Genomic DNA, 15410 nt, shown 5'->3' with positions numbered 1-15410 from the left:
GTTTATAACATATATACTTAAACTATTATCATAAAATATTTTCTAAAAGGCCTGTTGAAAAATGAAATCCATATGGATTGGCAAAACTTGAGAATTTCTATGTAATTAGTCATTAGAATTAGTGAAGTACAGTTGTGCTTATTTTATGGCATTATAGTAATCACAGAAATGCATTTCAGAGTTTTTATAGAGGGTACTCAGGGATTATAGCAGAGAGAAGGATTACTGTTCAAATTGGCTGCCTATTTTTTCCAAGCAATTCAGTTTTGTTGTTCACATACAGTAAGATTTTGTTTTTAAGGGTTATGCGATACTCAAACTTGAAAATGAATAGTCTAGGTCTCTAGAATTCTCAACTTTCTGAGAAAATGACTCAGACTCCTCTTAAACTAACTTGCAAGACTTAATTCCTAAATGGAATCTTAAGCAGAGCGTATAACATATCTTGTTTTTGCTAAACATTTAAAAAGGTACAGAGACAGAGTTAGCACTCATTGTTTGCCATTTCAAGGAGGGAATGAATGGAGAATTGAATAGGATAGTGTTTTAAGAAAAAAAAAAAAAAAAAGTCCAGTGGGTTCTCTTTTGGCACAGTGGGTTAAGGATCTGGTGTTGTCACTGCAGTGGCTTGTGTTGCTGCTGTGGTGCAGGTTCAGTCTCTAGCCTGGGAACTTCCACATGCCCTGGGTGAGGCCAACAAACAAACAAAAAGTTGAATGAAAACTGTGACTTGAACACACATATTCTTATACTATTATTTTTGTTGTCATCACTTTAGGGTACTGTGAACTTTCTTCAGCTGCAAATCAAATTGTTTTTTCCCTCTGCTTGTATTGGTTCCTGGTTACTTGGACACCCATATGGTCTCTTCCTGCCAATTAGACCAAACAAATCCAAGGCCAATTATTGCTCCCTGTTCCCAAGATTGGAAGCCAAGGCAAGCTTCACATTCTGCACATTTGCTACTAACTCTAAACATATAAATACAACCATAGGATGAATGAATAAAAGTGAAGAAGGAAGGAAGAGAAGGAGGGAAGGGAAAAGAAGAGAGAAGGGGAGTCATGGGGAAGGGAAAGGGGAGGAGAAAGATCACTTTATTATCATTTTTTTCTTCTAGTGAGAAAAATACAAGAAATTATTTTACGCCTTTATTGACTAATTGTCTCGGAAAAATCCTTACCACTTAATAAGTGGTAACTTTTCCTTGAACACAGGAATGATATAAATTAAAGCTATGTATTTTCAGAGATTAATTTGGAGGCTGCAAATGTCAATACTTCAGTTTTAGATTATATGCATACAGGTAAGGAAATGAAGAAAAGATGCAAACTATCATTAAGTTAACTCATTTTATTGATTTTAAGTCTAGATTGCTCTCTTATTTTTGAAACCGTTATTAGAACTTAGATGGAAAAAATCCTTGGACAATGGGTATTACATTATAGATTTTATCATTTCTCGCCATCATTTCTCACCGTATTGAACTCTGATAATTTATATATATGTATATTAACAAGAAATAAATAAAATAGAACATTCAGACTTGGACTATTTCGGGCAAATATGCTATGATGTCTTTACCAAATATTTGCTTTTAGCCTTTTAATAAGTAGGTTCACTAATAAAAAAACAATATCACCTTATATGTAAAAAATCAAAGAAAATTGACATGTGGAGGTTTAAAACATACATGAAGACTAGCACAGACCTTGGCACACATTAGGCCCTCATTAAACATCTGTTAAATAAATAAATTATAGCAATCTACTACATTTCTATACCAAACATTACCTATACTTTATAATAAAGTCCTTGAAATGTTTCTTTCTGAGGTCTTTTATTCCCCTCCCCTCCCTTTTTTTCTTTTTAGGGAACATATGGAAGTTCCCAGGCTAGGGTTGGAATCTGAGCTGTAGATACCAACCTGTGCCACAGCCACAGCAATGCCAGATCCAAGCTACATCTGGGACCTACATCACAGCTCACAGAAATGCTGGATTCTTAACCCACTGATTGAGACCAGGGATTGAACCCATATCCTCATGAGTACTAGTCAGGTTCATTACCATTGAGCCACAACAGGAACTCCAAGTCTTTTATTCTTAATCAAAGACAACAGGGCTATTTACTCCCCAAATTACATTTTATTTACTTGGTCAACTAACGTCACCTTGTTGATCAGACTTAGGTGTCAACTAGGAGTACTTCTTACTTCCCTGAAAAGAAGATTGACAGCAAGACTTGTAGGAATCTTCTCAGATATGCTGCTTTTAATCTTCAGTACACAAATGAATAATTGAATATTCCCATCAGTACTGTGCTTTGCTTCTGTTTCAGTTTTGGAAATTAGATCAGTACCACTCATCTTGGGGGCTGCCAATCTGCTTTTAGCACTAGCAGATAAGCCCAGCTTAGTCCAATGTTTAAATAATTGATGAATAATTAGAAAATAAAAGCCAGAAATTGTATATACTAATTATCATTTAATTCACATTCATGCTTATGAATTTTGAAACATGTCAGCAAGGTAATTAAAATAGCAGTTGGTTTTTATTCCTTTTTTGGCAATAGGCTTTTCATAACAAAAACTGTTAAATGAGTACATAATTACTAAAATGTTAGAAGAAAAACAAATGCTTCTTTTTAAACTTACTAATTTAAAAAAATGAACTGAATGAATCATTGAATTCAGGTATCCACGTTAAAACACTGCTCAAAAACAGGTGGACTCAATATTAGTCATGTGTATCTTACAAGAAAAAAATGCTACCTCATTCTTACATTACATGAATTTAGTTAGTATCCTCATTATTCAGTTTGCTAACTTTTAGTAATTCAAATTAATAAATTATAATTACATCATTATATGTGAGATAGAGATCTGGCTGCTATGGCACCAAATATAATAAGGAAGATGCAGTTCCTATTCTAAGGAGACAGACAGCCTTCGTTAGAATAGAATAAAATAATTTACACAAAAATACTGAGTTCCTAAGTGAGAAAAAAGCCATAAATCAAGACTATAGCATATTATGAGACACTGTTTATAGATATTCTTCGACCTTCCTAAATCCTTGGGATATTTCACATAGAGTAAATGATTACCTTTGGCTTATTAAAAAATGGTTTGTTCACATGAAGAGAACCACCTTCTCCTGTTATTATCAACTACCTTGTTAGAATTTAGGCTACTTAACTAGTGAGAAACTGAGTTCATTAAGAAATTTTATCGTAGAACTATAAAGATCTGCAAAATTTACTGTTGTAAATGTATAGCTTTTTTTGGGTTAAGAAGTTTAAATTTTCTTTTTCTATTTTCATTTGAGCATGTTTTCCCACTCATCCAAATGGGAAGGGCTGAGCCTGATCTTTCTGAAATAATATTTACTTACTTGCTTACTTATTTACTTACTTTATTTATTTATTTATCTTTTATTTATTTATTTTGCTTTTTAGGGCCGCACCCACAGCATATGGAGGTCCCTGGCTAGGGGTTGAATCAGAGCTGCAGCTGCTGACCTTCACCACAGCCACAGCAAAGCAGGTTCTGAGCTGCATCTGCGACCTAAACCACAGCTCAATGCACAGCAATGCTGGATTCTCAACTCACTGAGCTAGGCCAGGAATTGAACCCTCAGACTCACGGATCCTAGTTGGGTTTGTTAACCACTGAGCCACGAAGGGAACTCCTAAAATATTTTTTTTGCTTAATATTTTCTTTATGCTTTCCAAGATAAGTGAAGTGCTCTATCTCTTAGGTTGATACTTTGAATCAGCTTTTAAAATGATTTTTTAGTATGTGGTTTATTTTTTAATATCCATATGATTGTCTTTTTCTGATGCTGTAGCAAATATTTTAAGAATGTAATTTACCTACCAGAAATTAATTATATAAAACATCTTTTATTGATGTATAATATTGTATTGGTTTAAGGTTTAACAATGATTTGATATATGTATATATTGCAAAATGATTATGGCAATAAATCATATGATCCCTAAAGCTAACTTATTTACTGAATTAAGCGCAGCAAGGAATCAGTTACTAGATTTTAATATTTCAACTTTTGCCAACAGTTTCCATGATTATCACAGGGAGACTTCCCTGTAATGTCATCTCACAATCATTTGGATAGTGAGGGGGATAACTACCACTCAGAAACAGCTCGAAGTCTGGTAGCAGCTATTTCCATTTGAAATGGTATACTGAGGAGTCTGTCGCAGGGCAATTAAGTTCTTTTTCTGATTACTACTTACACTTGTTTCTGTTTTTCCCTCTACTCAATACTCCCTGACTTGACCATTTATAGCTTTTTCCTACTCTCTGCCTCTTTTCTTTATTCCATAGATTCCATTGTTTACATTAGATTTTCTGGAATCTTTTTTTTTCTTTTCATTTTTTGTCTTTTCAGGGGTGCACCCATGGCATATGGAGGTTCCCAGGCCAGGGATCGAATCAGAGTTATAGCTGCTGGCCTAAGCCACAGCCATAGCAATGCCAGATTGAGCCAAGTCTTGGACCTACACCACAGCTCACAGCAACACCCATCCTTAACCCACTGAGCAAGGCCAGGGATGGAACCTGTGTCCTCATGAATACTAGTCAGATTTGTTTCCCCTGAGCCATGACGGGAACTCCTGGAATATTTATTTTTATTAGTTTTCTCAACATCCTGTATAAGTGCCTTTTCTTTTTCCACACTTCTCCTGTCTGATATATTTATTTTTTTATCCATTGTATGTTTGTAAAGGAAAACTATACAGAAGGATAGAATAATGACTCACATTTTCTTGCCCTCAGTCAAATATCTAATTACCTGTTTACTGTGTAAGCAGGGAATGTCAATTCTTTATACAGTTATGCTACACATTCTCTACTTTAGTTCTTTATATATAAGGACCATCAACAGAGTTTGCTTGTGGTGCAATGGGCTAAGGATCCAGTGTTGCCACTGCAGGGGCTCAGGTCAGTCCCTGGGTCAGTGTTGCATGTTCAGTTCCTGGCTCGGGAACTTCCACATGCTGTGGGCACAGCCAAAAAATACCAAAAAAAGGATTATCAACAGAGATGGAAACTATGACACAGATACAAAGGCCAGGACTCACCTGAGGTCTTGGGAAGGTTCTGCTCTGATGTGAGGCGTCTCAACAGAGTGCCCAAATACTGCTCCTTCAGTGCCTGAGGGTGACACGAATCCAGTCAGTGTAAGCAAGTGGACAGACACACTGGGTTTCATTTCCATTTTTATGCATCAAATATCCTTCTAAAAATGGGCCAACTTAAAGTAGTACAGAAAATAAAAGAGGAAAATTGGAAAAGGAGTTCAAGATAGTGAAGGACCAAGGAAGATAAATCTAAGTTCTGCCATGTTGCCCACTTCTAAGCTGATCTTATTTATGAATATTCAGATTGAATGAGAATTTTCACCCTCTAACCACAGAACAAAGATTCTTCTCCTTCCCTTTTCTTAATTTCCAGGTAAGTGAATTTAAAGGAGGGATACATCACAATACTCAGTTCTTTCTACAAATAGCAGAAGTTGAATCAAAGTGTGGAGAGTGAGCTCTGATGAAGTTAGTATATTGTAAATCATTTAAAGAGACATGTAGCAATTCTCCTAGATATAGCTCCCACACCTTTGTTTAGAGATTACTGAACTACACAGAACAGAGCATCTTACTTGACCTTTCTGGAATTAAGGCTCAATCTAAAACCATGAAAACTGCTTCAATTCTTTTCATTCAAGCAGACTTCACATGGGGTCATAGTTATCTGAAAAGGCCATGTGCTCAGGCACTTGAACGATACTCTATCCAAAATTTCATTTATCAACTACTTTTGATTTTCCGGGATTTACTGAGCTTTTTCGAGTTTAATTGGCAAAATAAAATGATTTTATTATAGATCTGCTTTATCTTTACTTCAGAAAAAATAACATGTGATGAATTCTCACATTGTAAGTTATTGAAACCATGGAAACAAAGAAGGAAAAGGGACAGAAAAAGGAACATAATGTAGACATTTATTAATATGTATATTTAAATTTGCTGACTAAATCGATATTTATTTGTTGTTGAAAAGGACTGTTCAAAAGGGTATAAAATCAGTTTTGCTTGATTGTCTAGATACTTAAAAATATTTCAGATAATTTAAAGTGACTTCAATGTTATAAGATATAGAGAAAACATAGACTGTTGACTTATTGTAATGGTCTGGAAAGATGAGGCAGGAAAACTTCAAGGTCAAAAAGTCCTGGATCTCATTCATATGATAATTTCTAGACTTAAAATAAAAGGATAAGAATGGCATTTGTTGTTAGACGAAGAAAGAATATAAGTGAATTGTGGTCCTACTTTATACTTTAAAACAATTTTAGTCGTAAGCTAGTATGCTATTCTTTACAAATGCCTAACACAAAATATACCCCTCCCCCAAATTAAAAACATCATCATTAAACATGTATTTATGTATCCCTCCTAATATGGCTATTTATACTCTAAACACCATACTCTAAGCTACTCATTTTATCAACCCACTGGACTCCATCTATCCTTTGGGAAGGTATTTGCTCCAGAATAGGCAGAATAAGGGGAGGAAACCAAAAATACCTGGTATCCCCAGGTCCTAACTGAAAAAGAATTCTCTGCAATGTAGCATTTCTCCAGCCACCAGCTTCACAAATTCTACTACAATTAATTTCAGATAACATTTTGTGAGGTTATTGGCTTTGTGTAGAAAACCTGTGTTCAGTAATATACATAGAAGCAGCAAAGATACCTCTATGCTTTGAAATGTTAGTTTTATATAAATTATCTAACTTTTTCTCATGGACATTTTTAACATAAGTAGATAGATTGTTTACACCTGAAAAATGAAGATGCTCTCATCAGAAAAATTACTTTACTGATGAGGCTAGAATGTTGGAGTTCAAGTTTCTTACAGATACACTAAGAACTTTGAAGTTAGCCAGCTTGGAAAGCAATCCTTCATTCCACCTAAGTGACCTTGAAGAAGTTATTTAATTTCTCCAAACTTCACCTTCCACAGATACAAATAAATATAGTAATGCCAACATTACACTTAGGTTTTTCCTAAACTGGGTATAAATGTACCTGATTCACTGTAAGAATTCAGTATTCCTTAATTCCCTCTATCACTTTTCCTTATGAAAATCAGCCACAGAAGATAAGCAAGTATGTCTGAAGAGTTAATGTTCCAACATAGGTCCACTCATTAATATTTGAAGTTTCATTCCTCAAATGTTTTAGCTTCAGCTAACACAGTCTCATGTTGAATTTTGGAATCTGAAAGTTAGACTCTCTAAAGAGATTTTTTGAATATTAAATGGTAAATTCATTTTATTAACCAAAGGTCTCTTTACTAAATCAAGGTATTCCCTAATGCAGCTGCTTAGGTACCAGATAAGATCAATCAATGCTCAAATAAGCTCTAAGAAAGAAGTTCCTTCCATGAATAAAGAGTCCAAAATAATCTTAATTGAACCTCATCATAATGCTTAAAAAACTGAGGAAACATGAAAATAAAAATGCACAGTAGACCTTTTAGTAACTAAAATGGATGGCTGTGATTTTTCTGTGTTTTATACTTATTAATTCTCCATGCAGGATATAATAGAAATGCATCATTTGATAACTGGGGTAGGTAAAACGGTGATTAATTCTACCAGAGTTTTAGTTTCCATTTATAAATCAAAGGAAATATTAAAGAAAGAATAGTACAGGGCATCATTCCTTAGCATATTTCTCTTATCAAGGTGAAATCTTAGACATTGAAATGGTAAGAATTCCAACCTAAAAACTTAAGGTGGAGGAATTTGAATAATATCAGCCATATCATCTCCCACACCTATTCCATAGGATTTTTAGGAGACTTAACTGAAAAAAATTTAATTAATATTAGGGAGTTTCCATCATGGCTCAGTGGTTAACAAATCTGACTAGGAACCATGAGGTTTAGGGTTCAATCCCTGGCCTTGCTCAGTGGGTTAAGGATCTGGTGTTGCCATGAGCTATGGTGTAGGACACAGACATGGCTTGGATCTGGCATTGCTGTGGCTCTGGTGTAGGCCGACGGCTGTAGCTCCGATTGGACCCCTAGCCTGAGAACTCCATATGCCATGGGTGCAGCTCTAGAAAAAGGCAAAAGGACAAAAAAAAATTAAAAAAAATTAATTAACATTAGACTGCATTTTATTTTATTTTTTAAATTTATTATAATAGTTGAATTAAAATGTTCTGTCAATTTCTGCTGTGCAGCAAAGTGACCCAATTATACATATATATTTTTTTTCCTCATGTTATCTTGAATCACATTCCATCACAAGGGACTATATTTAGTTCCCTGTGCTATACAGCAGGACCTCATTGGTTATCAATTCCAAATGCAATAGTTTGTATCTACTAACTCCAAATTCCCATTCCATCCACTCCCTCACCCCCTGGCCTTGGCAAACGAAAGTACATTTTCTATGTCCATGAGTTTGTTTCTGTTCTGTAGATAGGTTCATTTGTGCCATATTTTAGATTCCACATGTAAGTGATATCATATGGTATTTGCCTTTCTCTTTCTGACTTACTTCACTTAGTATGAGAATCTCTAGTTGCATCCATGTTGCTGCAATGGCATTCTTCTGTTCTTTTTATGGCAGAGTAGTATTGCATTGTGTATATATGTACCACATCTACTTAATCCATTCATCTGTCAATGGGCATTTAGGTTGTTTCCATGTCTTGGCTATTGTGACTAGTGCTGCAATGAACATAGGGGTGCATGTATCATTTTGTTTTTTTTTTAATTTTTATTTCTTTATTTTATTTTATTACTCACATGAATTTATCACATTTGTAGTTGTATAATGATCATAATAATCTAAATTCACACGATTTTCATCCCACAGCCCAAGCACATCCCCCCACCCCCCAAACTGTCTCCTCCAGAGACCATAAGTTTTTCAATGTCTGTGAGTCAAGCATCTGTTCTGCAAAGAAGTTCAGTCTGTCCTTTTTTCAGATTCCATATGTCAGTGAAAGCATTTGATGTTAGTGTCTCATTGTATGGCTGACTTCACTTACCATCCAAAAGCAACAGAATACACATTCTTCTCAAGTGCACATGGAACATTCTCTAAGATTGATCACATCCTGGGCTGCATATCCAACCTTGGTAACTTTAAGAAAATTGAAATCATATCAAGCATCTTTTCCAACCACAATGCTATACAACTGGAAATCAACAACAAGAAAAAAACTGCAAAAAACACAAGCACTAAAACAACTATGCTACTAAACAACCAATGAATCACTGAAGAAATCAAAGAGGAAATTAAAAAATACCTAGCAGCAAATTACAACAAAGATACTATACTCCAAAACCTATGGGATGCAGCAAAAGCCATTCTAAGAGGAAAGTTTATAGCAAGACAAGCCCACCTCAGGAAACAAGAAAAAGCTCAAATAAACAAGCTAACTTTACATCTCAAGCAGCTTGAGAGAGAAGAACAGATAAGACCTAAAGCTAGTAGAAGGAAAGAAATCATAAAGATCAGAGCAGAAATCAAGGAAATAGAAACAAAGAAAACCATAGCAAAGATCAATGAAACGAAAAGCTGGTTCTTTGAAAAGATCCACAAAATTGATAAACCCCTAGCCAGACTTATCAAGAAGAAAAGAGAGAGGACTCAAATCAATAAAATTGGAAATGAAAAAGGAGAAGTAACAACGGACATCACAGAAATACAAAGGATCATGAGAGACTACTATATGCAACCATATGCCAATAAAATGGAAAACCTAGAAGAAATGGACAAATTCTTAGAAAAGTACAAGACTAAACAAGATGAAAGAGAAAAGATGAATGGACCCATCACAAGAACTGAAATTGAAAATGTGATTAAAAAGCTTCCAGCAAACAAAAGTCCAGGACCAGATGGCTTCACAGGTGAATTCTATCCAACATTTAGAGAAGAGCTAACACCTCTCCTTCTGAAACTATTCTAAAAAATTGCAGAGGAAGGAACACTCCCAAACTCATTCTATGAGGCCACCATCACCCTAATACCAAAACCAGACAAAGACACCACAAAAAAAGAAAACTATAGGCAAATTTCACTGATGAACATTGATGCAAAAATCCTCAACAAAATACTAGCAAACTGCATCCAACAATATATTAAAAGGGTTGTGCATCATGATCAAGTGGGATTTATCCCAGGGATGCAAGGGTTCTTCAATATCCGCATGTATGTTTTTGAATGAAAATTTTGTCCAGATATATACCCAGGAGTGGGATTGTTGGGTCATATGGTAGTTCTAGATTTAATTTTATTAGATACATCTATACTGTTTCCCATAGTGGTTATACCAATTTACATTCCTGTCAACAGTGCAGCAGGGTTCCCCTTTTTCCACACCCTCTCCAGGATTTGTCATTTGTTGACTTGTTAATGATGGCCATTCTGACGATGTGAAGTGGTACCTCATTGTAGTTTTGATTTGCACTTCTTTAATAATTAGTGATGTTGAGCATTTTTTCATGTTCCTGTTGTCCATATGTGTATCTTCTTTGGTGAAATGTCCAATTAGGTCTTCTGCCCATTTTTCAATTGGGTTTTTGTTTTCTTGCTGTTGAGTTGTATAAGTTGTTTGTATATGTTGGAGATTAAGCCCTCGTAGGTTGCATTGTTTGTAATTATTTTCTCCCTGCAACAGTAGGCTGCAACTATTTTCTCCTCCCAATAGTAGGCTGCTTTTTTTTTTTTTAATGGTTTTCTTTGCTGTGCAAGAGCTTGTAAATTTGATTATGTCCCATTGGTTTATTTTTGCTTTTATTTCTATTGCCTTGGGAAACTACGCTAAGAAAACAGTTGCATGGTTGATGTCAGAAAATGTTTTCCTTTCTCTTTTAGGAGTTTTATGGTGTCTTGTTTTATGTTTAAGTCTTTGAGCCATTTTGAGCTTATTTTTTGTTCATGGTATGAGGGTGTGTTCTAGTTTCATTGATTTACATGAAGCTGCCCAGTTTTTCCAGCACTACTTACTCTAGAGACTTTTTCCCATTTTACATTCTTGTCTCCTTTGTCGAAGATTAATTGACCATTGGTGTCTGTTTATTTCTGGGTTCTCTATTCTGTTCCATTGGCCTATATTAGACAACATTATATCTTTTTTTTTTTTTAAGGTCTGTACCTGTGGCATATGAAGATTCCCAAGCTAGGGGTTGAATTGGAGCTGCAGCTGCCAGCCTATGCCACAGCCACAACAATATGGGGTCCAAGATGTGTCTGCAGCCTACACCACAGCTCAAGGCAATGCCAGATCCCCAACCCACTGAGCAAAGCCAGGGATTGAAACTTTGTCTTCATGGATACTAGTCAGGTTCATTTTTGCTGAGCCATGACGGGAACTCCTAGACAGCATTTTAAAATTGCTAGACTTGAATAGGGCTGAATCTAGCTGAATTCATCTAGACTTTAGGAGCAAAAATATTCCTATTTCTTCATTATCGTCAAGTTTGATCTTGCCCTATTAAATGCATATAGATTATCTGGTTAATTAAATTGAAAGACACTTTATAAGTTTAAATCTTTTAAAATTTACTATTCCATTTGAGATCTGGGGCCTTTTTTACTTCGGTGGTTTCCACTTCCTAGCACTGTATCTGGTATCACATAGACTTTTATTAATATGTTTATCTGAAGTTGTTGAATAAAAAATGTTTTTGTTAGTTTGGAAGTAAGATGCACACAGCAGCAGAAAGTTGCCTAGGAAGAGAGCTGTCCTCAAAAGGGCCTCAACATGCTGCCAGAAAAGCTTCAAAGGAGGAAGCTAATGTCTGGCACCAAGTGTCTTCTGTTCTGGAGGAGCAGAAAGAAGAATAGAGAAAAGGATGGGAAACAAAGGAAGCAAGAAAGACTGGGGTACTCTGTGGGAAAGGGAGCTAAAGAGGAGTAGAAACATCTACATTCTATTGTTATTTGTCTTAACCAATGCTAATGAGATCTCCTACTACCTTCGGGTTTCCAACATAATTTACCATGATCATTACATTTTCCGAGTTTTTGTTTGTTTGTTTGTTTGTTTGTTTTGTTGAGAGGGAGATGAAGAAGGGAATTATCAAGATCAATATGGGACAGAAGAGAATATATGAGGCGTGAGGCAAAGGAGCTTAAGAGAACATGAATCTATTCCCCCTGCCCTCTAATGACAATTACTGGGAATCTCAGGTAGCATCTTAAATTCCCCAACTAGAATAGGGATAAAGTTCAAGCAAGTTCATCTAGGTCTCAAGGGCCAGAATGATTCCTATTTCTTTATTATCTTCACTTACGCTACTGAATATTGAAAATTCTTTGGAAGTCTTCCTACTTTCTTTTTCCTTTATTTGCTTCTTGTTCCCCTCAAATCTAAATAACTTTGCTTTGGTAAAGTAAAAGATTGGACAGGAAACAGTTTCAATTTATTCCCAAATCTGCCTCTCATTCATTCTTTGAGCTTTGAGAAGTAACTAAATCCCTCTGGTTGCTATTTGTATAATTAAGCTCTAAATAACATGATCTCTAAGGTACCTTCAATTTCTAACTGCTATAGTTATATAATTTTTTTTCAGACGGTTGAAACCTGTATATTATACCTCTTCTCATTTCTTCTTAAATATAAGTGGAAATAAGTTTGTCTACAAATTGACAGAAAAATTATTGGCAAAAATTATTAATATTGGCAAAAGTAAATTATTGTCATTTTTTCACTTCATTAAAATGAGTTCCTCTGAATCCTAAAAGCATCGTTACCCTTTAAAAGAAGAAATGTCAATCCATTTCAACATGTAATTTATCCCCTACTTGTGTTATTTTAATAATCTAAATGGTGTTCCTGCTTCCAGCTAACTGCACAAAATGCAACCTATACATTGCTATACTAATCCTACCAAACTCATTGATCTCTTACCTGTACAAAAACATGTAAATATTTTCTTGGATACTGCTTTTGCCCATAATTGAGGACTTATGCTTGAGTGCAAAATCCATTCGCTCAGACTTATTTTCCTCTACTCATCTATGAAGTCTCTTTACTGATTTCTCACCTCTTAGGGTAAATGCCATCTGCTCATTCTCTGAACATATTTGGAATTTCCTACCTATAGCACTCACTTGGAAGCTATCATATTTATTCTGAAATCTTACATGTTGAAAATATGTTACTTCCTTTCTAGGCTAAAAACAAAAAGAAAACAAAAACCAAAAAACCCAAAGATGTTCCTTATATCCCATTGTATTCTTGAGCACAACATGGTGTCTTACATATATGAGGTAGTTAATAACTATTGCTAAGGATCAATATTTCAAGGACTTTCTTCTTGACACCTTCCCCCTCCCCTCTTTGTAACCCTCCTGGTTTGATTAATGGTGCAATTATATCCTAAAAACTCAAGTGAGATGCTGGAGATGTACACTGAGATGCTCTTTCTTGTTCAACTGCTGTATTAGTTTACTTCTTTCTACAACTTCAACATCACTTATTTTTCTCCCAGTTGTCCCTCCGTAGCCTAGTCAAATATGTTCTGAAACACAAAGCTGACTGTGTAATTCTCACTTAAAATGCTTCTGGAATCCACTCATCTATGGAAATCAAACACAAATTCCTCAGTATGACTTATCTCTTAGCAGTTCTCAGCATTTTATACTCCAATGGCAATAAAACATTTCAAACTTTGAAATGTTTATGACCTGTCAGGAATACTACTTATTCCCAAATACCTCTCAACCTCTTGCCCCTCTGATGGTAACTTCAGGGTCTGATTCTAGATACTTTTCTCTGTAAAACATCTTCTGTGTCCTTGCTGCTCTTCCTCTTTTTGCTCAGCTTCCCTGGCTCCTTGTGAAAATTACTGTATCCAGCATGTATCATATTTGTTTTGCAATCTGCTTTAAACTCTTACCCAGTAATTTATGAATTCCTTGATCTCAAGGTCATTGGCTTAATAAATTTCTTATGCTTACTACTGATCTTGGATTCTGATATATAATTAAGGCTCAGTAAATGAAAGAAAGGAATAGGAGTGAAAGAATTAGTAACAATGAATAAATTAAAATTCATTCTGCAGTATTTTATGATTGATATGTAAAACTTGCTAAGTATCCATTTCCCAGTGATTTTCTTTGTTTAATACTTCAACACAAATCAGGTTATTAACATCCTAAGGTGATGATCTGACTTTGTTAAAACTGTTATTATGAGCTTACCCAATGTTCGTTTTTCTAGTAAAACAGGGAAACAATATTGTTAAGATGTCTCTCTGATGGAAACAGACACACAGATATACCCCACCATGTCATTCATTCATTTAAAAGTAGAGAAAAAGCTGGCAATATTTTTAAATTAGTTCAAAATTTGTTTTTACTTTTCAGTCAGCATTTTTCATAACTTAAAAAATATCTCAAGGCCTTTGCTCTTAGATGCCAAATCATGTCCTCTCTTCCACTTCTGAACATGGTCAGAAGATAAAAAGAGATCATTGAAAAGATACATGATGGTCAGATGGAAAAATATATTAGAATGAAACTATTTTCTTCAAGATGAAATATATTAAAAAATAAAATGTTTTGTCACTAATAAAGAAAATTAAACTTAAATAAATCAGACTTGAAATATACAGAGACCCTTCTTGCTCATATTTTTTAAACTTCAAATATCTTATATTTTTCTATGATTTATTTTTCTGATTTTTAGGGGGAAAAAGTTCTTCATTTGTCCTTTTTATTGCTTTTAGTGGAGGAAAAATTAGAAATTTAAAAGTGTGTGTAGAGAAAAGAGAAAAGAAAAAATAAATTATATTCAAGTTGAATAAAACTTTATGGAAACTATATCTAGGAAAAAGATAAAGAAATAATCCCTTTTCAAATTTCCACCTTCAGATAAGTATATTAGAAGGTCTAGGGGAGCTTTCCTTATTCACTCTTAGGATACATATTTTCAGAAAATAATAAGTAATTATAAGGACTATTATCACTAAGTTCATTATTGTACCCTTTAATAATCACAAAAAGGATGAGAAGCAATACACACGTGAGGCCTTTAAAAAAACCTTAAATGAAAAAGTGTCACCAATGGCATATCTTAAACAAATATATTCATAAGATTCTATTATGGATTTATCAAAAAGCAATTTCATTTGAATTGATTTATCACTGTATTATACACATTCTAAAATAAGTTGAAATATAAAAATATGAAACAATCTGATAAACTACCTATACTTTTTTTGTTATTTATTTTTTTGCAAAACATTTCATGAAGGATTATTTCATAATGAGTATGGAAAATTAATAAAATTCATCTCTAAATGAATTATCTTTTCACTACATATAAATAATCTTTGCAAGCCTTGAGAC

The 15410-nt window shown here is 34.5% G+C and overlaps 1 protein-coding gene across 1 annotated transcript in view; it reads right to left on the bottom strand.

Moving 5' to 3' along the window:
* Positions 1–15410, bottom strand: part of SGCZ (sarcoglycan zeta) — a 1009275-nt gene that overhangs the window by 17714 nt on the left and 976151 nt on the right. Inside the window, exon 6 of the mRNA XM_047770388.1 lies at positions 5110–5182. Within this exon, the coding sequence (XP_047626344.1) occupies positions 5110–5182 (73 nt within the window). The remainder of the gene's footprint in view (positions 1–5109; positions 5183–15410) is intronic.

The sequence above is a fragment of the Phacochoerus africanus genome, chromosome 3, assembly GCF_016906955.1.
Source record: "Phacochoerus africanus isolate WHEZ1 chromosome 3, ROS_Pafr_v1, whole genome shotgun sequence".
NCBI lineage: Eukaryota > Metazoa > Chordata > Mammalia > Artiodactyla > Suidae > Phacochoerus > Phacochoerus africanus.
This window is presented reverse-complemented; position numbering and strand designations above follow the sequence as displayed.